At 37.9% G+C, this 20,347-nt stretch overlaps 3 protein-coding genes across 4 annotated transcripts in view; 1 reads left to right on the top strand and 2 right to left on the bottom strand.

Moving 5' to 3' along the window:
- The window catches only part of LOC110056168 (codanin-1-like), a 33,629-nt gene that overhangs the window by 4,095 nt on the left and 9,187 nt on the right, over positions 1 to 20,347 (bottom strand). Inside the window, exons 9-33 of the mRNA XM_089292847.1 lie at positions 15,770 to 15,859; positions 15,383 to 15,458; positions 14,976 to 15,064; positions 14,185 to 14,292; positions 13,886 to 13,937; positions 13,418 to 13,489; positions 13,023 to 13,166; positions 12,230 to 12,396; positions 11,341 to 11,422; positions 11,152 to 11,256; positions 10,556 to 10,610; positions 9,993 to 10,046; positions 9,340 to 9,413; positions 8,837 to 8,910; positions 8,578 to 8,707; positions 8,175 to 8,254; positions 7,169 to 7,232; positions 6,829 to 6,907; positions 6,259 to 6,473; positions 5,909 to 5,957; positions 5,607 to 5,665; positions 4,812 to 4,878; positions 4,307 to 4,408; positions 3,797 to 3,876; positions 3,291 to 3,404 (exon numbers count right to left, since the gene is read on the bottom strand). Of these exons, the coding sequence (XP_089148973.1) occupies positions 3,291 to 3,404; positions 3,797 to 3,876; positions 4,307 to 4,408; positions 4,812 to 4,878; positions 5,607 to 5,665; positions 5,909 to 5,957; positions 6,259 to 6,473; positions 6,829 to 6,907; positions 7,169 to 7,232; positions 8,175 to 8,254; positions 8,578 to 8,707; positions 8,837 to 8,910; positions 9,340 to 9,413; positions 9,993 to 10,046; positions 10,556 to 10,610; positions 11,152 to 11,256; positions 11,341 to 11,422; positions 12,230 to 12,396; positions 13,023 to 13,166; positions 13,418 to 13,489; positions 13,886 to 13,937; positions 14,185 to 14,292; positions 14,976 to 15,064; positions 15,383 to 15,458; positions 15,770 to 15,859 (2,281 nt within the window). The remainder of the gene's footprint in view (positions 1 to 3,290; positions 3,405 to 3,796; positions 3,877 to 4,306; positions 4,409 to 4,811; positions 4,879 to 5,606; positions 5,666 to 5,908; positions 5,958 to 6,258; positions 6,474 to 6,828; positions 6,908 to 7,168; positions 7,233 to 8,174; positions 8,255 to 8,577; positions 8,708 to 8,836; positions 8,911 to 9,339; positions 9,414 to 9,992; positions 10,047 to 10,555; positions 10,611 to 11,151; positions 11,257 to 11,340; positions 11,423 to 12,229; positions 12,397 to 13,022; positions 13,167 to 13,417; positions 13,490 to 13,885; positions 13,938 to 14,184; positions 14,293 to 14,975; positions 15,065 to 15,382; positions 15,459 to 15,769; positions 15,860 to 20,347) is intronic.
- On the top strand, positions 1,454 to 2,738 carry LOC110056223 (perlucin-like protein). Its single transcript, XM_089292851.1, has 2 exons — positions 1,454 to 1,731; positions 2,186 to 2,738. Exons 1-2 carry the CDS (start codon positions 1,518 to 1,520, stop codon positions 2,623 to 2,625), a joined length of 654 nt encoding a protein of 217 aa, XP_089148977.1. The 5' UTR covers positions 1,454 to 1,517; the 3' UTR covers positions 2,626 to 2,738.
- The window catches only part of LOC110056200 (pantetheinase-like), a 51,798-nt gene continuing 48,726 nt past the window's right edge, over positions 17,276 to 20,347 (bottom strand). For both annotated transcript variants that reach the window (XM_089292848.1, XM_020762646.2), the window contains exons 2-3: positions 19,963 to 20,194; positions 17,276 to 19,644 (exon numbers count right to left, since the gene is read on the bottom strand). In XM_089292848.1, coding sequence (XP_089148974.1) covers positions 18,292 to 19,644; positions 19,963 to 20,184 — 1,575 coding nt within the window. In that variant the 5' untranslated portion in view covers positions 20,185 to 20,194 and the 3' untranslated portion in view covers positions 17,276 to 18,291. The remainder of the gene's footprint in view (positions 19,645 to 19,962; positions 20,195 to 20,347) is intronic.

Here is a 20,347-nt window from a genome sequence, read left to right as displayed (position 1 = left end):
TCTTTTGGTTTTGTTCCTTTCTTATTCCTCACACCTAGTTCTTCTGTAACAACAACAGCTCCAGCATATAACTTACAAACGAATTATAAATGACACTCATTCTTTACAAGCCTTATTATTATTATTATTATTATTATTATTATTATTATTATTATTATTATTATGGGAATTCATAGTTCATTGGGCAAACGTATTTAAGAGTGAAATCATTAACACAATTTCTTTTTATAATTATCCGATCAAGACGTTTTATAAGTCTTCGCATGTTTAAACTAAAACAAGTGCCACAAAGCTCGCTCAACAAAATTCTGCGATTAACAATTTTACTAACACTCTTCCCTGTAAATGAGCAATAGAGTGTGTTCACGTGACGTCATCAAATTCTCATAGGCATAAGAAGTACTAAATTTTTATGTTTACAACTTTCTAGCTCAATAGCGTCCTTCGTTTGGAAACCAGCGCATTTTGAATTTCGGAGTTATGGCGGTGCGTGACATGAAGCTAAGATCGCGTTTGTCGAAAAATATACACGTATCTCTTGACTTTTAGCCTTTTTTGGAGTTAAAGTATAAGGAAAAGTGCTTGTGTAATTGTTTTTTGGTTCGGTTCAGATAATCAGTCGACTAGATAGCCAAAATAAGTTCCAGATGGTTACACCATTTTTCGGCCGCCATATTGGAGGACTAAGGAGGTCCACCAACATGGCGGCTTCATACTAGACCGTATAATTTTGAGAGGAACAATTCGACAAATATCTCAACTTTGGGACAACGCACACACCTTAAACTTGGAGAACTGTCTTCTTTATTTATCGTCTATAATATCACAATTTCTTGACTTTATCCACTGAATGGTTTTTGATTTTATTTTTATTGAGTGACGATGAACACACACTATGAAAACGTTAATTCCTTACGATTTGAACTCATTCAAATTTACATAATTAGACTTGTGTATGTTTATAATCTAACCTTAAAGCTCTGAAAGTTTCGCGTCATTTCACACAGTTTTCATTGTCGCACCACACGTCCGTTTTTTTTAATTTCCTTCTAGGCTTATTGTAAAGTTAATCGCTCCAAAATAACAATTTTGAACGTAGATAAAGAACAGTGAAGCGCAGAGAAAGTTCTAACTAACGAGTGAATCGTACTGACAAATTTGATAGTAATAACTTTTGCCAGAATTGAGATGTAAATCGGCTCACTTCTGATCGAAAAATAATTTTAAATTACGATAATGGTGTTCGGAATTGAACATACCCAAAAGTTTGAACTTTTTTCAAATACCGTTATCTGTTTAAAAGCATTTACGGTTCCTTTTCGGTTCTACGGTTGATAATAAACCCAAAAACTAAAATTGACTTCCGCCACGTGTTTACAAGACCCGAAAAAGTTCTTGTTTCGGTAAACAACTTAATTGCAGCATTCCCTCTTACAGCTATCATTTCGAGTCAGTGGCTGCCGATTGATCGTCTCAAAACTACACTTCGGAAAATATTATTGTGCTTTAATACGAAGATGTTTTCTCGACCGACTTTCGCACTGTTCCTCTGTGTTGTGATACTGACCGCCTTTTCTAACGGCAAGCCGCAAAATTCCAGCACCAAGCCTGTCGTTAAAACTAACCCAGATCAGAGCCTTGTGGTGAACAACAACTGTGGTTTGGCGAAAAGCGAGAGTGAAATGCTGGCTGATATCAAAGCTAAAGTTGATTCCATCGCTGCAAAGTCCAGCAAAGGTATTTTATATCTTTAGTAGGTCTGTTGAAAAATTATTTCAAGTCTCAGAAGTTCTCTTGTCATGGTTTGTTGTTGGTGTGTGCGACCTCATACGTTTGTTTCGATGAACTATAACTTTCGGGAAATAAAATTCTTCAACGGCTTGTTCTTGAAAATTAAGACTGGTGCGGGTAAAAGATCTCTCGTCAAGGCTTGAAAAAGACCGAAATTTGACCTATAAATCTTGTAAATAAACCACGCTAGTTTATCGTACCATAATAATTTCACAGACATGTCCAAATATATAACCAGTTAAACTGTCGTTGAAACTCTAACTTTCATAAATTCCCTATTACAAGAAGTTCTTCCTACCAATCTAGGAAACGAATGATTTCCTTTTACAAGCGATTTGGCGGCAGGATTGCCCCATTTAAGCCTGCTTTATAAGCCTCGTTTTAATTCGGCAAGGAATTAACAAGTGTCCAGACGGCTGGGCACTTCATGTAAACTCGTGCTTCCTCGTCATCGACATACCAACCCTGGAGTGGAGCGACGCCCGACGAAATTGCCAGAAACTGGGAGCAGACCTCGTTAAACTCACATCAGCCTCTGAGAATCAGTTCATCTTTGATCTGGTCACCAAGCAGAAGAAAATAACACGGTATGGCGTATGGCTAGGACTTCACCGAAAGGCAGATAACAAGTTATACTGGATAGATGACACACTGCTGGCGGGCTACAGTAACTGGTACACTGGCGAACCGAATAGTGTAGCAGAGAAATGTGTCCACATGTATGGTAAAGGATCCGCCAAAGGCAAGTGGAATGACTGGACCTGCACCCGCCAGAGCGACTCGTACGCCAAAACCACCCCTGTCATTCTTTGCCAAAAAAAGGCTAAGCAATAGTATTTCGTTTTTTCATTGTCAGATGACGAAAAAGTTCTGTAATGTTCTGATCTTTTAGTGTTGGCATTCCATTTATGTCACATGGAAAAATAAACATGGGGACTGTACTGAAATAAAAACTTGTTATTACTTGTTGACTGTGTTTGATGTCACTTTACACTGTATGTATTCAGCAAGCCTTCTTACGCCCCGCCACTTGGGCATTTTGTTCAATTTTTCATTTTCCGTCAGTTTATTAAAAATAGTGATTTGTCATGCAAACATGATAGCATGTTAACCCTTTTTAGAGTCGCGGGAATAAAGATTAAGAGACAAGGAAATAACCAAGCCAAGCGAAACATGTCATTCCTGTAAAGAAACACTGCCAGATAATTTCAGCCTATGTCTTGTGCTGATTTTAGAACTAGATTCGCCCAGCAACAAGAACTGATTTCAGAACCGTTTGTTTAACCATCATCAGCCTTTCATTCTGCATTTGCCACTAAAAAAACTGACCAATGAGAGAAAAACATACGCAAACACACGAAGAATGACTTAGTGGGTTATGGCCAGTCTAATAGCAAGAAGTCCAATCTCACTTCCCACCCCTCCCCCTAAAAATACAACAAGACTGATTTGAGGTGACCACCCTCCCCGCTTTATCTACTTTCCTGAAAGCCTCTTACCTCACCCGTTACAAATCCCAGAGCACTAATGTACCACTGTTCAACCTCGTGAGTGTAGATCAGTTGTTTGCGAATGAGGGACAGGAACAAGGCTTGGAGCGTTTCAAATATGACCTGTGTGAATTGAGCAATCTTAAATATTGTTAAGCTGTATTATTAACTAGAGCCGAAAGGTTTAAAACAGCTATTAGGGGACATAACAAACAGCAAGTAACTCAAGTTAGGGTTAATTTCAGTTGAAGCCCTACAATCCGCTTTCAGACAACATATTAAAAGAAAAGCTATTATCCACATCAAAACGATTTTAGTTCAGTTCACCACAGCACACCTGGACAATGCAGATTTCAAAGGAATGAAGGTTTTTGTGTAGGTGACCGCTGGATATTTTGGTCGCTTTTCCTCTCTCCCCAGGCCTCCCCTGTATTCCGAATCAACGCCACCAAGATGGCGCGCCTCCAATGGAAACGCATTTGTCCGCGAAAAGTACGCCTGCATAGTTATCTCACCTTTCTGTTTTCTATTTTCATAATCAGGTTGACGTGGGGATTGGAAAGCAGTCTTTCAAAAGGAACTTCAATGCGCCTTTCTACAAGAAATAGTGTTCAAATCGTAAATTTTTATTACCTTGCCTGCAAAAAAAATTCAAGGTCGGAGACATTCAGACCAAAGTCCAAATTCTCTCACGAAGGTATACAGAGAATGAATCGGCGACAAGATAAGGAGATTTTGTCACTGATCACTCAGGTAAATCGAGATAAATATCCAGACTGTTACATAACGAAATCAAAACAAAAAGGCGACCGTGCTGGACAATCGTAAAATTGAAATTAAAATTATTGAACACACTCTATTCTTGAGAAAACAAACAAAGAGCCTTAAATTCAGAGCAAACTGGATCTAAAATGAAGTTAAATCCCATCGCCTAACAATTGTAACTCCCATAGTCCTTGTTTGAAGAAAATATGATTGGGTCTTTTTTGGAGTTTACAGTATGTTATTGTAGTGTCTTTAGCTACCTTTTAATTTAGTCCATAACTCGATGAGCTTGTCCAAGATGCCATAACTATTTTTTGCACAGTTTGTTTCAACAAACGTGACTCCATGTGCCGTTCTACACACTATGAAAGAGCGAAAAAACAACCTGTCAGTGACTGTTATAGCTACGGTCTGCTATGATGGATCAAAACTACTTGTTATACCTCCCGACTAAAATACGTTTTCCGATTGGAGGAGAAAGGGTCACGTGTCATGGGTCAAAACTCACCAACTCCCTAGAGCGAACAAAACTCACTAACTCTCTAGGGAAACAACAACTTAAACTTTCAATTGTCATGATCAGGTCGTGCACCTTGAAACCGCGACAAATTTGTGTACCAGCCGGCGTAAAGCAAATCATTTTTTTCGCAGTTTTTTTTCGCAGAAACAAATCCCACTGTTTCCCTTAGGGCCAGTCATTAAGTGCCTATTCTGTATTTTCAGAATTCAGGAATCAACAAGGTACAGCATTTTCAGAGAGCTTACTTAAAATAAACACCAGCTCCACAGTTATTTGCCCGATCAAAGCCATCTCCTTCGCATAAGATTGTTCCTAAAAATGATGAAAATTCCAAAGTAAGAAACATGATATTTTCATGTAGCAAGGTAATTGAGCGGTCCTCTACAGTTTAAGCCCTTGCAATTGCTCTTGGGTAAGACACTTTACTTTCACAGTGCCTCTCACCACCAAGGTGTATAAATGAGTATCACTGAATTGTCATGGCAACCTGACAGTACTTGGGTTCATCTGGGATGACATAGCATCACATCCAGAGAATACGAGAAGATATGAATTTTATGTTCAAGTCACATGAAGACCATGAAGTTTCTCTTTTCATTTAGGCATTTTTGGCATTTTCGTGCTCCTAAGTGAACGATTTTATGTCGGCTTCAGTGAATTTTTTAAACTTCCGGATCGCTCGCCATCTTTCAACCGGCGTTTGGCAAAGTTTGGCAGCCGTGCAATGCGATGGCGCGAAATGACGTCATCGATATTATCACTAGCACTAGTGACGGAAAATACGCCACTAGGGTCCCGGATGTAAATTCGTATGAATTTTACGAGTAGTGAATTTTCCAGTAAAACACTCGTGACTATATGATAAACTACAGCTATATGCCGATCTGATGTGTAACCAAACATGAAACAGTGCGTTATCGTCTACAGTGGAAAATTTATTAGTCATTACATCTTAGATAACTATAGCCGGTTAGCGTGATCGAATGAAAATCTTGCTGTTCTGTGCCTTAGATAACAACTCCGAAAAAATATCTCCAAACCTCGCTAATCAAAGTGCTTTCTAATGCACCAACAGCGGCGACTGCCTCAAACGTTATCTCTAGGGTAAAAAACATCAAAAGAAATCTCTAGTCAATAATATAATAATTCTTCAAGTTGAACCCATGTGGTGATCAAGACATCACTTCTCCTACAAGCATAAATGTGGAGCCAGTGATAAGTGTTATAAGAATAACGAAATTTATCACCAAGTCTTGATGAATTCTCTCAACTTGCAGTGTGAAAATGTATGCAAAAAGGCTTTAAGAATTTGTACGTTGACACCAGGCGTTACATTACATACCACTTGTTGACTGCATTGCAAGAAGTTTTGATTGTTCCGAAAGTACCGCCTGAAATTTGAAAATAATAAAATAGGCACTTTAGCAGGGGCCTTTCTGAAAATGATTGAAGATTTCAATTGTTTTTGAACTTTGGACCTGCTGAAATCCAGAGCCCATTTTTACAAGCACGAAAGTTTGAAGAGTTAGTAACGCTTTACGAAGTAAGAAATTAGTCAAGCGGTTTGTAATGCTTGCTGACATTCACATGCTACTTAAACCAAAAAGACACTATTTTACTGTACTATTAAACATTCCAGGGGAGCACAGAGAAAAAAGGAAAATGCTGTTCACAGAATATTATTTTCTTCACCTGTAGTGCTTTGACTTTCATGGCAGGGGAAACACTTTCTGGTAAACATCCTCCAGGTTTACAGCATTTTGTTTTAACTTCACAACCGTTCTCTGGAATTTGTTTTGTGTTCGCGTCGCTTTGACTATCAAGTATTCTCTGTTCCTTGGATTTTGAATGCAATATCGAGTTTGCAATCTTGTTAAACTGTAAAAACAGTCCTTCCTCCATAATATCTGTGAATGAAACAAAGTTATAACGGCTCAAATCTGGTTAATGTACTGAGTACGACTTCACTAAGCAGTAGACTGGTTTCTTTAGACTTTAAACTTTCAGTTTGTTTTCATACATTAGTCAGAATTTTTACTTTGAATTACGAGCTTATAAGACAATCATGATCTTGACTCAGGCTTGGAACAATGGACTGGGACAGATTGAAAAGGAAATTTAAGCTGAGTTTTAAAATAACAATGCGACATTCTGTACTCCTGTAACTTGTAACTATGCTACGTGGTTTAAGATGTCACCAGGTTTCTCTCTACTGTATCTCTATGTCAAATAGCTGCGGTCTCAATAATCTCGTAATCTTACTTGGTAGAGATGTATTGATCCAGTCTGAGGTTTTCTCCTTTATAAGTCTCGTGGTAATATTCGCAGCTGTCATGATAACCTGTTACCAGCAAATAAGAAGAGTAAGGATTTTAAAAGCGCTGAGTGTAAAGTGATAATTACAATTCAGAAAATCAGTGACATGTTGGTAGAGTGAACAAGTAGAAAATAATAAATATTGGGCGACTGAGTGCAATCATTTTCTTGTCACAGTATAATTATAAAAGTATTTTCATTGCAACAACTCTAACTTGCTAGGTTCTGATAATAAAAACAAAAACAAAAATACAAAGATTTAAAGTTTGTTCTCTCTAGTTCTCACCTTAGAGTTCATTTCCTGTGGACAAAGGCTCTCAAATGCACTCAAGCTTTTCTTCTTAGAAGATCTGCAAAGGCAAATGTAAAGGAAACATAGTTAACGGTGTCACATGAAATAACTGCTCAGTAGCCTACATTTGGTATGGTACTACACTGGGCAGTGAGGTTTCATTCAGAGACTTAAAAGTTAGAACCACCTTGTACAGCATATTAGAAAACAGCCTTAAGAAAATACGCGCGCTGATTGGTTAAAGATCGTGTTCTATAACTCGATAGAAACACAGAACTAGCACGAGCTGTTGACGTAATGACGGCGCGAGCAAAGAGAATTTACATTTTGATAATCAAAGTTAACAAGTTGTTTTACTTTTTTCGTTGCGATTTTTTCTAAAAGAAATCGAAAACATGTTCTCCGTGTTTCTATCGAGTTTATATAGAAACACTTGTGAAAGTTTGGGAGAACTTGAAAAAGCTGTGGAAACACTCGCCTGTGGCTCGTGTTCCCACAGCATTTCTCGTTCTCCCAAACTTCCACTCGTGTTTCTATAACTCGATAGAAACACGGTACATTTTTACTCTTTCTTAAATAAACAGTACTACATGAAAGTACTGCTCAATAGCTTTTCATTGAATGGTCACACAGTAGGGTTTCATCCACAGACTTAAAAGTTAGGACCACCTTGTAAAGCATAATAAACGGTACCACAAGAATGTACTGCTTGACAGCTTTCATTTGAATGGTCACACACAATGGGGTTTCACTCATGATAGACTTCAAAGTTACAACCATCTTGCACAGCATACACGTAATAAACAGTAACACATGAAAGTACCACTGTTTGAAATAGCTTTTATTTGAATAGGTTTCATCCACAGGCTTCAAAGCTAGAACAAACTTAATTGACATGATAGTTCATGTACTGCTCAACAGTCTTTGATGGAATGGTCACGTACGAAAAATTCCCAAAATCAAATTACGAGTATAGACGAAATAGCACATGTACACTCACTCAACTGTCTCCAAGGCGTCTTTAACACCATCATCTGTCACGGAATGAATTATCTTGAGTACATGAGGTCTGCACTTTTCCTAACAAACACGAGAAATAGAAGTGCAAATTAAGTTCAACTTATTATGCTGTGTTAAGTTGAGAGTTTAAACCCTGATTGTCTTTTGTAACAAAAACAAAAGATTTATATAAGGTGTATGCAGACAGCAGTGTTACCCTGCGTCGCAGACAGTCTAAACCGCGCTGGGGATTTTGTGACACGTCCAGCTGCAACGCACGCAGGCTAACGCAGTGTTTAATATGTAAATTATTTGATAGGCCCTGCATTAGGAATGATCTGCAGAATTACCAAGTGACAGGAATCACCAGTTTAACAGTAATCAGAAAATACAGTTCCCATCACCTTGGCCTGATCAGTATTTGCGTTCCCTGAAAACTCATTATCCAAGAATTCCTGGATCCTCTGAACTCCCCTTTCCAGCAGAGACGGGATAATATTTCCTTTCACGTGTGATATAATGTTGCTGCATAACCTAGAACACAAAAAAATAGAAAAATGGTCGGTAATTTGACTTCAAAAGGGCTGTCATGTTATAAGGATTCATTGGTGCATTTCTAGGGTAGATTGTAATACACTGTCACGAGTTTTAAAAATCACTTGCCTTTCCACTGTGAAGTCAGACAACCTCTTGAGAAAGTCGGGCTGAATCCTGAAAAAGTTCTCTTCTAACTGAAGCTGAAAGGAATTTACGACAACACGAAATCACAAATTTTACTACAAAACAACTAATTTGATCGTTCATCATGGGTCTGCAAAGCGTGCTGAGAGCAAGATAACTGAGCTAACAGGCGCGCTCTCATTTGTCGATAGGTGTGTTAAGATGAGAGCATGTAAACACAGTTGTGACGTTTTAGATTCGCGCGTATTTTTAAGAATTATTGTATAAAAGCAACAGAGCACTTTTTCTGTGTTTACATAGCCTCATCTAAACATTCGGGGAGTTTGGACAATTCTCGGAAGTTATGCAAACCTCAACGATGTCTTGGGTTTGCATAACTGTCTCAAATTCTCTCAACCCTCCTCGTGTTTAGATGAGGCTATTTAAACAAGCAAAAAGTGTTCTATTGCTTAAGTTTTTATAGGTCGCATAAGGCCACCTCTCACCTGCAATTGTCTCTGAGAGGAAGATATTCTAGCAGGTTCGCCTGCAGAAACTGGCGTGATCTTTTTCACTGGGCCTAGGAATAAGAAATCAGAATATGAACTGTCTGCATGTTGACAACACTTGCCAGAAACAAAACGAACTCCTGTTTTCATAATTCATTATACAGCCATCTGGAGTACTGTTAAATATGCATACTCTCACTGGACCAGATGTTAGAGCTTTGGCTTTGCACTCTATCCCTTGCCATTTTGACAGTTGCCCTAGCAAATTGTATCACATCATAGCCATTTGTACAACAGAGAGGAGAGAGCCTTCAACAAAATATCAAAAAGGCACTCGTCTGGCACGAATCGTGGAAACTTAGATTGGCGTCGACCCTTCACAACAGCAAACTCTCTAGCAACCATTATTTCCAAGGAAGCCAGCATTTTTTTGTTGAGACTATATGCCAAATCTACAGCTTCCACTCCAGTTAAAACCTATCCACAACAAGCTGCCAGCTTTTACGGCCAGTTTATTCTGCCCAGGTAACTGTATACTTTGAGCCTCTCTACAGCCATCTCTGGCTATTGTTAGACTACAATTCACAACAGTTTGTATTCTACTGCACAGCTGTGTAGAGATGCGATCACATTACTCTGCACACTTTTACCTGCTCGTCCAGACAATCCAGCAGCTGCCTCTACAAGAACAGATCTTACTTCACCTGCAGAACAGAATGACTAACATCTTTAGTAACAGTCACTGAGCTACCATGTCCTACACTGACTAACATTCGAGAAGCAAAGAGATTCAATTGTTATTTGTAATAACAAGGTTCGTATTCTTTTGGGCTTTTGAAATTCCATGACTTTCCATGATCTTTTCGAGTTTTCCCTGACCCATGTTAAGCAGTTGTTCTCAAAGTATTATCAAAACAATCTATTATTTAAGGTACATTCTCGCATTATGACGTATAAAATGCGTGCTAGTGTTTATTTTTTTACTGGAATTAAAACTGGTTTTCTGACTTTTCTGTTGTTTTTTCAACTTTTGTTTTTTGCCTGTTCGTTCTCAGAATTTTTATTGCTTTTCCATGACTTTCCATTACCCACACTTCAATTTCTGGACTTTCCAGGCCTGGAAAATGGAATTATGAAATTCCACGACTTTCCAGGTTTTCCATGACCCGTATGAACCCTGAATAACTTTCTGAATTCAAAAACCAAAACCTACCAAGATATGGACAGCAAGAATAGAGAATGCCTTGGTCTACAATACCAATGGAGTCCTAATACGTGAGTGAAAAGAAATGATTAATATTAACTTTAAACTATACATTCAACATTTGCAACCAGTAGGTAACTATTTCGTCCCCCTATGCAAGCTTCTAGTCAGATGGGTGTCCAGGCATCCTGTGGACGACCACTTTTTAAAGAAAATTGTTGCCTTATAAATTGTTCATTTGAGCAGACCCTACAGCACATTTTGGACGACCACTTTTCAAATCCTGGCTAAAAGCCAACTCCTATGTGAGCATTAATTCACCCCCACCCACCTCCCCCCATGCACCTCCTTCAACTGAAGGTTAATTCTGCGAGATCAGGTTGCTACCAATGAAACGAAAATCTGAGCCAATTTAATTGACACGCACTCTCAAACACAAAGGCTAGAAACCAAGCATGTGAATGTCTCAGTAATGAAGTGTCCCCTTAACTGGCATTTGACAAAATTTTTCTGGCAGGGAGGGTTGTGTGGGGAGGACTTTCTGGCCACATGGTGCAAAGAGGCTAAAAGGCATCGACATGGACTGATAGCTTAGTTAAGCTCACCAAACTGACTTTTACATCTGAATATCTTGATTTAAGGTCTTCATCAATGGATTGCTTTAGGTCAGTCAGGCTTTTGAAGAAAAATGACGCAGGAATCGCCGGGATCTATGAAATACAAAAGTGCAAATAAGGAAATGTGAACCCACAGTGTACATATAACCAGAAAAAAAGTTAGAATATTACTCTAACCTCAAAGAACCATCCAAGACAAGACACCAGGAGTAACCTGCTCTGATTCAAATCTTCTTCGGGTGATTGAGTAGCTATCTCTCTGTAATCAAATGACATACAATGAGTGATTTGGTGAAAAGGCAAAACTTTAATCCTAGACTCCATCAGAGGAACTTGAAAGACCTATGGAATGCTAGCAGACTATAAGATTCTTTTAATTTATTGTCATGTTGTCTTAACAACACTATGGCTAGATCGTCAATCACTGACATTATACTTCCCAAATTTCATTTAGATGTCGCTAAAAAGTCTTTTTATTATCATGGTGCATGCACATTTAATAGCCTTCCAACGAACATAAAGATTTTGCCACCTAAGGAACGTTTCAAGGCTATCTCCGATTTTTTTTCTTAGGTTATTATTTAGAACATTTTCAATTCGATATCCAATTTTTATGAGAACGCTATTACCTTTTTAAGCTTTTTAATTTTTTCAACATTTCAGCGTATCTTTTAAAGTAGTTAGTTTTTTATAGATATATATTATTTATACATGCTCTTTTTATTTTACGTTATACAGGGCCCCCGTTGATACCAGTCCTGCGACTGAAGGGGTCACCCTGTTTAAATATCGATTATTATTATTATTATTATTATTATTATTATTATTATTATTATTATTATTATTATTATTATTATGGCTCACTTATGGTTCAGTATTCAGAGAAGTGTTTTTGCTAAACACAATATAATAAGGATGGACAAACATTCATACAGGTTTAGGCCCTTGATCCCACATACCAACCATTGGGCCAAAACACTTTCCAGCCCTACTTAGAGGTTCTCATTTGTCAAACATCAGTTGCCATCAGCTGGGACTAGACATAAAGTAAACTAGGACCAGAAACCTGTATATTCTCTGGAGCCAATGAAGGACCCCAGAGAAATAGTCCAAAAGAGGGGCCAGAGGGTCCATCATACTGAGGTACTCCACAGCCCATGGTATGGTCAGCACCAGTCTCCCACTGTTCCAGGCTTTCTCGAGGTAACTAAGGATGTCAAACTGAATTGGAATCTGGAAAACAAGGGATTGACAACATCGATCAATTCATTCCTTTACACCCTTTCTCTTTCCTCTAAATGGTTGGTTAGTTGGTTGTTGGTAGATGGGTTGGCCATGCAGGGTGTGGCTACCACTGGATCAGTTGGCTAATTGGTCAGCTGGTCTGCCAGAAGGTCAGATCGTCAGTCAGTTGATCTATCATTCCGTACCCATCACAATAATAGCTTAAGTACAAGTAAGAACCTGTTTCTGCAAAAATTAAAAGCGTTTCAAGAGCTCCAAACAATTGTGGTTGCTTTGCTGGAGTTGGAGAAAACCATTTTGCCTTTATTTGTCATCACAGTTTTATACTCATTCAAATCAGTCAGAATGTAGCCACACAGCAGTCTCCTTGATATACAGTGGAATCCCAAATTTACAAACCTCCACGGGAAACAAAAATTGGTTTGAAAAATTGGGTAGGTTGAGAAGCCAGAGATAAAATTACACTGTTTGGCTGAGGGAAGGAGAATGACTTCTGGTTTGAGTTATCAGGAGGTTTTAAAAATTGAGGGTTTGAAAAATCTGGATTCCACTGCACATATTACAGTTCTTAGAGGTGTGCAAAAATATTATTTCACAGTTATAGGTTGACTCACTCTGTTTCTTATTTTAAGAGTTTCCGTCGTAATTACTTCTGATGTGGTTTCTGCACCATAATAGGGTTGGAACAACAGAAATCCAAGGAACTTTGCCAAGATTCTGACATTCATTAAATAGCAAGAAAAGTCCTGCTTCAGTTCCTGATAAAGAGAGTTCCAAAGTCATTTAATGTCATCATGAAAATAATTTTGCCCAGCCAAAAAAAGCTTCAACGATTGTATCCATGTCTAATTTAAACTGAATTTTTACTGTTCTGAACAAAACATTAATGATTATAATTTAATTAAATTAATTAACAAATCTGTCTCAGCAGAAAAAGGAAGCTGAGTGACTACACTGCACATGGTGTACAATAACATGTTAATGAGACCAAACAAAGCATATACCTGACCTGATTTTGAATTGATAAATCCTTCTCACTGCCTTCTTCAATGCCAGAAAGGGGAAATTCTTTATTGTCAATCTTACAAGCAAAAAATAAATTGACACAGATTAAATCAAGCTTTGTGGCTCTGACAGTAATGAATCATTGCTCTCCTCATGTGATGCAAAATAATATAACCCTACCCCTACCCCTAAGTCATAATTAAATTGATGGTTTGCAAACAATTCTGACACATGAATTCAAAATGGACAAAAAATGCACAAGTCTTTTCAGTGTGGAACAAGCAACAGCGTTGTGAATAGTAATTTACTAACACATCAATAATGTGATCACTGCTGCAAACAAGGACTTATAGTTCTACAAAGCCAAACCTACTGAACCTCTTCTATCATGCTGGAGTCTGGGCAAGATTTAAATTTATCACCATGATATTCTTAATGCAATGAAATATTACAATAACAAGACATAAAATACCTCTGTTATCTTTACAATCAGCAAATCTATCAAATGTCGATTAAATGAATGGCTGCAGTAAAAGAATAATAATTGCTAATTAAATCTCTCTGCTTTGAATCATAATATTTGAGTTACAATATTTGAAATAGGAGCAGGGGGAGTTTGCTTCATTGACACCAGAACTTCAGAGGGCCTGTTAAACTTGTTTGACAATAAAAGGCTAAATTTCAGCAGGAATCTAAGAAGTACATGTAAGTGCACATCGTGTCAGAGATGTTTGTAAATGCTTGCTTTGATGCACTAGATGCTGTACATACCTTGCAGCAGATTGTATAAATCCCTTGAAGAATTCTTGCACATTACTAAAACTAGAAGAAGGACATGGGCCACCAGTGGATAATGGAGTAACAAATCTTTCCTGAAGCCTAACAAAACAAGGACACAAAAATTAGAATGATTGGTCCTGGTTTGCAGGGCTTTCAATAAGTTTGGAAATAGCCGTCTGACTTAACTAAAGTAGGCGGCAAACTGATGAATTTTTTTTATTAATTTAAGTGAAAATACAGACAAAGTAGGCGGCGGTGAGAGGTAAATTCTGACAAAGTAGGCAGCGATTTTCGCCAGTTGCCAGCTTCTAATGAAACCCCTGGGTTTGTGCCCTGGCTGGAGTCATTGTGCTGTGTTCTTGGCCAAGATGCTAGTGACTACTCTTACAGTGCCTGATTGAATCCACCCAACAGCATAAATGGATATTAGGGAATTTAATACTGGGGGTAAACCTAAGATGGGGTTACATTCCATCTAGGAGAGAGAAGAACACTCCTGGTAGTTTCATTCTGAGGAAGCCACTGAGAGGTTAGCACTAGCCTGATTGTTCTCCAGGCTTGAAATACCTAGACTTGAACTCATTTTTACATGTACCTCATCCTCTAGCTTCGCCTAACAAACTTCGATTATGTCAAACTTAGATGATTGATTATGTCAGAGAGAAAATACAAATACTCTCAAAGAGAAACCATATACAGTAATAAACACAGATTGGCACTTTGTCATGAACACGAAAAAGGTCAGAAACAACTGAAAATGAAGATAACAAAAAGCCTAGCACCTTTGAAACTTTTCAGGGTTTGATTTTTGTAGATTGCTTAGCATACTTGATGAACGAAAATCACTTCCACTTCTTTCTTCTTCACACATCTGCAAGAATGATGTAGCATATGAAAAAATAACTAAGGAGGAGTAATCAATAACAATAACGCAGTGGACAAAATATAACATGACATAATTTATGATTGAATAAAGAACAAACAAAGATATATATGGACAAACAAACAAGTGAAAGAATAAACTAGCACAGAAACAAACGTCAAATAAACAATAAATGAACAAAGAAGCTATTACATAACAATAAATGACTGAACCAAGGAATGAACCACCTGAACCACCCAACCAACAGACCAAAAGACAAACAAACAAGCAAACAAGAACACACACACAAAAAACAGTTTTTCTAACCTGTAATAGCTGAGACTTGAAAAGCCTGGCAAAATGTGAATAGTTTGCTAATTCTGGCTTCTGATTTACCAAAGCCCTGCAAGGTTATCAAATTGATTTTAATAAGTAATATAAAAAATTTTCATGAAGTAAAGTACTATTTTATTTTGAATATTAAAAATCAATAATTAGCATTCTTCTACTTATTTTAAATTCTACTTCCAATGCTTTGTGCATCGATCAACTGAAGATGACAGAGGTTTCTTTTGAAACATGTTTTTCAAACTTAAAAGTTTTGTTGTTTTCTTTAAATTCTTGACTTGCCTGCCATTATCAAGACCCTTTATGTACAGTATTCAATCAAGAGGGGTGTGATGACAACTACATTTAATCGGCATGTCTTTGTACCTTATCCTGTCTCCCATGTGCTCCTCCATGTTCCAACCTGCTGCAGAATGTGAATCTTCCCACTCTCGTACAAGCTCATAAAATACATCCCTAGGTCACACAAGTAGATTGAACAACAGTGTGATAAGTACTGCATATATTAGTATTTTATAATTATGAGACTTTGTGACAGTTCGAGGGTTCAGTGATTAATGATGAAAGATGGTGTATTTTCAGATATGAATAGAGTTTCTCCCAGACAAAGGGAAGCATTTTTGAAAATATGTGTGGTTATTTTTGTGGATTACCAGTTATGACATTTTCTAATCAATTCTGAACTGAAAGAAATCACTTATTTCGATTTACATTCCAGTAATCCATCTTGATAGTTCATCTTCCATGTAGCTCATTAACATTCACCCAGGAACGTTAACTTAGCGGCAATTCATTAATAAATACCTGATAATTCATTCAATAGTTGTCATTCAGTGAAAATTCAAGGACTTTTGAGAACTGAAATTTATGTTAGGCTACCAGTATTTCCAGTACTTTTTTCAAGGCATTTAAACAGAACTTTTGAAATTCAAAGGTTTTCAAGACGTGAATGAATCCATTAGAAGTCTTACAATGAATGTTTTTATGCAGTCTGCCTATGGATGTGATTGGTCATAATCTGCAACCTCTTCCTGGAAGGCCTTCTACAAATGGTGCAACCAACCAATATTACTGCAGAAGTAGAGTGGGTTACCCCGAGACACTGAAATCAGTTGAAAGCTGCTAAGCCAATAAAAATCAAGAGTGCCCTGTCAAAAGTAATGATGTCACCCTTTGAAGTTTCTCACTTTATGTGTTGGGTTTCTTATTTGGCAAGAGAAAACACTGTCAACATTACCTTGTTCAAGGTAATGATTAAGACAAAGCACACTCTTTTAGACAAGTAATTACACATCAATTATTACACTGGTGTAAAATTACACTGGAGGGTCATGACCAATCGAAATCAAGACATGTTAAAGTGTACTTGAATTTGAATTAAGTGAATGTAGGCCATCACTGGTTCATACAGCCAGAGCTTGTCCTGGCTTCAGTGTTTTGGGACATTTCTACTTCCCCCTTGATGAGATGCTAGTCCCCTGTAGGGTTACTCTTGGCATTAAATTTGCTGGTACCCATATTGACACCTGGGTGAACGGAGGCTCTGGACAGAGACTCTTGACTAAGTAAACAATGCAAATATCATAATACCCACTAAAAAAAAAAATGATCCTGACTAGGACCAAAACTCAGCCTGCTTGATCTTCAATGTGCTAACCATTAGAGCACTGAGTACCCAGGATGATTGGAAAAGTAGGTAGATCTAAACAACGAGCAGTGTGAGAGCCTCGAATAGGCCAGCCACTGAGCCTCCATGAATTGCAAATACACTGTATATCATGGTCAGTGCAAGGAAAAAAGTTAACCTTATAGAAGCCTACATGAACAATGTGGCTGAACTCATTAAAATATAGATACAAACGCCAGCAGGACAGTGATTTCATTTTCTTTAATGATTAGCTCTGATTAAGAAAAAGCTTGGCATATAAGGGAATTCTTGTTCACAATATTTGCCTCATTAGCATAAGCAATTCAGTTTCTGATGGAGCTACAAATAAATCTGTTCTGAGTACAATTAACTCCGCCAGTGAATATGAGCCTGATGTATTGAATACTTTTTGTGCAACATGGGTTTAAAAGCTCAAAATTTTACAAAGAATGTATGAGATCATTAGTGCTCATTAGCGCTCATTTGCAGATTTTGAGAGACAATTTCTCCTAGAATATTACACCCAAAGAGCTAAAAATTTCACCATGTATTAAGTTTCACAAGCTCTTTAGCTGCCTGGAGTCAATTCCTATCTAACATGTTACCTTCTGTACGCAAAGCCGTTTGCAAATGAGTAAAAATGTAAACAACGACCTCAACATGAATCCCCCTATTTGCTACCGTAAACTGATCAACAGACTTTGCCTAACCCTAATTAGATTTCTGCAGCACTTTTGACAGACATGATTTGGAAATGTACCTTTTTTGGCTTGTAAAATAGTTTACATTTGACTCACAATTCACTACTACTTAACTACTCACATTAATTATTGAGAACTTTCTTCTACTCTGGAATCTTGTGAAAAATCAAATACACTCAAGAGTGAGAGCTGTTAAATAAACATTTAATTTCTTTTCCTTATTGAGTATTCTTCTCTTTCTTCATTTCATTGTTGTACCTAAAATAATACTTTTCTAATCAAGGATTAAGGATGCATACATTGTTTTTAGCTTCAATTGTCTGTTTTGCTTGAATCGTAACTGTGGTTATAATTAGAGTTAATTCTAATAGTGTCACAAATTGGGTTTCCAAGGTTTTGGAATAGTCAAGTTCTATTTTTACTAATAGCTTACACAAGCATGTGTTGGAAACCTACTATTACTGCAAATTATCATCTACTGGCACAGGAGCAGAAGGGTTAACTTAAAAAAGAATTATATCCCTTTTGGTACATAACCCTCAAAATACCAAATGTGCAATCAATGTAAGCAGAGAAACAAGAATAAAATGACCATGGAAGTGTGCTGCAGATGATTCAATGATGGAGCCGTCATCCAATTCATACACACGCCCAAAAAGTGCTGCAGTCAAGAGTCCTTTACTGAGTTGTTGTTTGCTCTGCAAATGAGTTACAGGTGGAATGTTATGATCCCATTCTCCAGGCAGAAGTGATACCCCATCTGCCACCACTTGTGGATAAACATATGGAGTGTCCAGCTCACCTTGCAGGGTGAAAGACTCAAAGATTGTGCTTGCACTGTAGGTTCTTTGTCCACAGGAATCACGGCTCGATCCAAGGCATTTGATTAAGACACAGATTCGAAGGTAATATTGTCCCTCTCTTGTGTGAAGACCATCAAAGACACCTACAGCATACATCTCATCACCTCGTTTCTCTGTCATCTTGTAGGTGAGAGAGCAGCAAATGTCACTCCCATTGTAACACACATCCAAAGTTCCTTCTGGTTTGCTAAGCTCTTTGAAAAAGAACAGATCACCAAACAGGTCGGAATAGAAGGAATCTCCAGTCCCGGTGTCTCTTTGCTGAATCTTTTCTGCTTTTACCACAGAGATGTTATGTGGCATGTTCTTTGGATCCCTGGGCAATGCTGCAACTGAGAGGGAACCATTGGAAGACAGGCTCCTGAAGTATTTCTTAGCACCCGTTGGACTGTAGATCCCACTTCCTGTATTTAACAATCGTGGCACATGGGTATTTGCTCCAAGGAAATTAACTTCCATTCCACGAGCCCATGACCCATGGAATCCAATGGCTGCAAAAAGGGGAAGCACGTCAAACCATGCAGTAGGAAAGACTATGTGATCGACTTTGTACTCAGTGACCAGTGGGACTGCAGGATCATGAAACAGTGCATCAAAACATATAAAGGTTCCAAATTTACCAAAAGGCGTCTGAAAGGTGATGTACTCAGGTGCAAGTGGTCGATCTACAACCTTCATCTCATTCAAGAAAGGATGTTGTTTATGATACCTGGCCACAAGTTTGCCTTCGTCGTCAAATGCTACATTAGTGTTGTACTGGTAGCGACCATCAGTTGGACAGTGTTCATCAGTGCTTTTATTGCATGGCTTTAAGTCTCCCATGTTTGCTACAAGATACATATTATAGGTTTTTGCGAGACAGCTGAGGCGGTGAAGAATAGGTGAGGAGCTGTTTGCCTGTGGATCTTGGCATGCATTCCAGCTGACCTTCTCTGGGTCTGGGATGTTCTCCAGGAATGGTCTAAAGGATTGCCGTGTGTAACCAAAACCAGTTAAACCATATTCAGGAAAGACGATAATATTCGCATTCTGTGAACAAGTCAAAGTAATAAGGGTTAGCCACTCCTTATGTGTCAATCCAGAAGCTGCCAATATCACTTATTACTGGTATATTAAACAACATCATGTACACTAAAATAACTGCACTGCACTCCTTAAGAACTTCACTTGAAAACATCCCAGAAAGGTCTTGCATTTTTCTTGTAAAAAATAAAGCACTCAAATATTTTTGCTAATCCAGCTAAGCAAAACAAAATTTTTAGTAAATAGTTTATACGGTTTACATGAGATGAATAAAAATGATGGGCTTGAAATGTAGCGCAATCGAGTGTTACATGATAACTATACCTGCTCTTCAGCTTTTTTCATCTGCGCTTCATATACATCCATGTTTTGCATAACAATCGCTACAGCTTCTTTTTGGGGGCGTACAATTGTTCTGTTTTCAACTACGACAAAAGCATGCTCATACACAGCGGCGACAAACTCTGGTTTTGCACTGGAGGCAGTCGATATAGTCCTTGGTTCCAAAGCAACCAGCACTAAAAGCAAGACATGATGTGCTTGCATCTTTAATATCCTATAAAGTACACAGTTGAGAAGTTATATAAATGCAGTGATGCAGGTGAGAAATTAAAAATAGTGGTAAATAAAACTATCTGAATTATCAACTGATTGACTGATTGATTGATAGATTTATCGATCGACTGATCGATTGATTGACTGACTGGTT

The sequence above is a fragment of the Orbicella faveolata genome, unplaced genomic scaffold (genome assembly GCF_042242905.1).
Source record: "Orbicella faveolata isolate gen_17 unplaced genomic scaffold, um_ofav_v1 contig_24, whole genome shotgun sequence".
NCBI classification, from domain to species: Eukaryota; Metazoa; Cnidaria; class Anthozoa; order Scleractinia; family Merulinidae; genus Orbicella; species Orbicella faveolata.
Note: the sequence above shows the minus strand (reverse complement) of the source record. Positions and strands in the feature narration are given on the sequence as shown.

Coding starts and splice junctions, on each gene's coding strand:
- LOC110056223 (XM_089292851.1), top strand. CDS start 1,518: ATGTTTTCTCGACCGACTTTCGCACTGTTCCTCTGTGTTGTGATACTG. Junction 1,732..2,185: donor TTCCATCGCTGCAAAGTCCA/GCAAAGGTATTT, acceptor TAATTCGGCAAG/GAATTAACAAGTGTCCAGAC.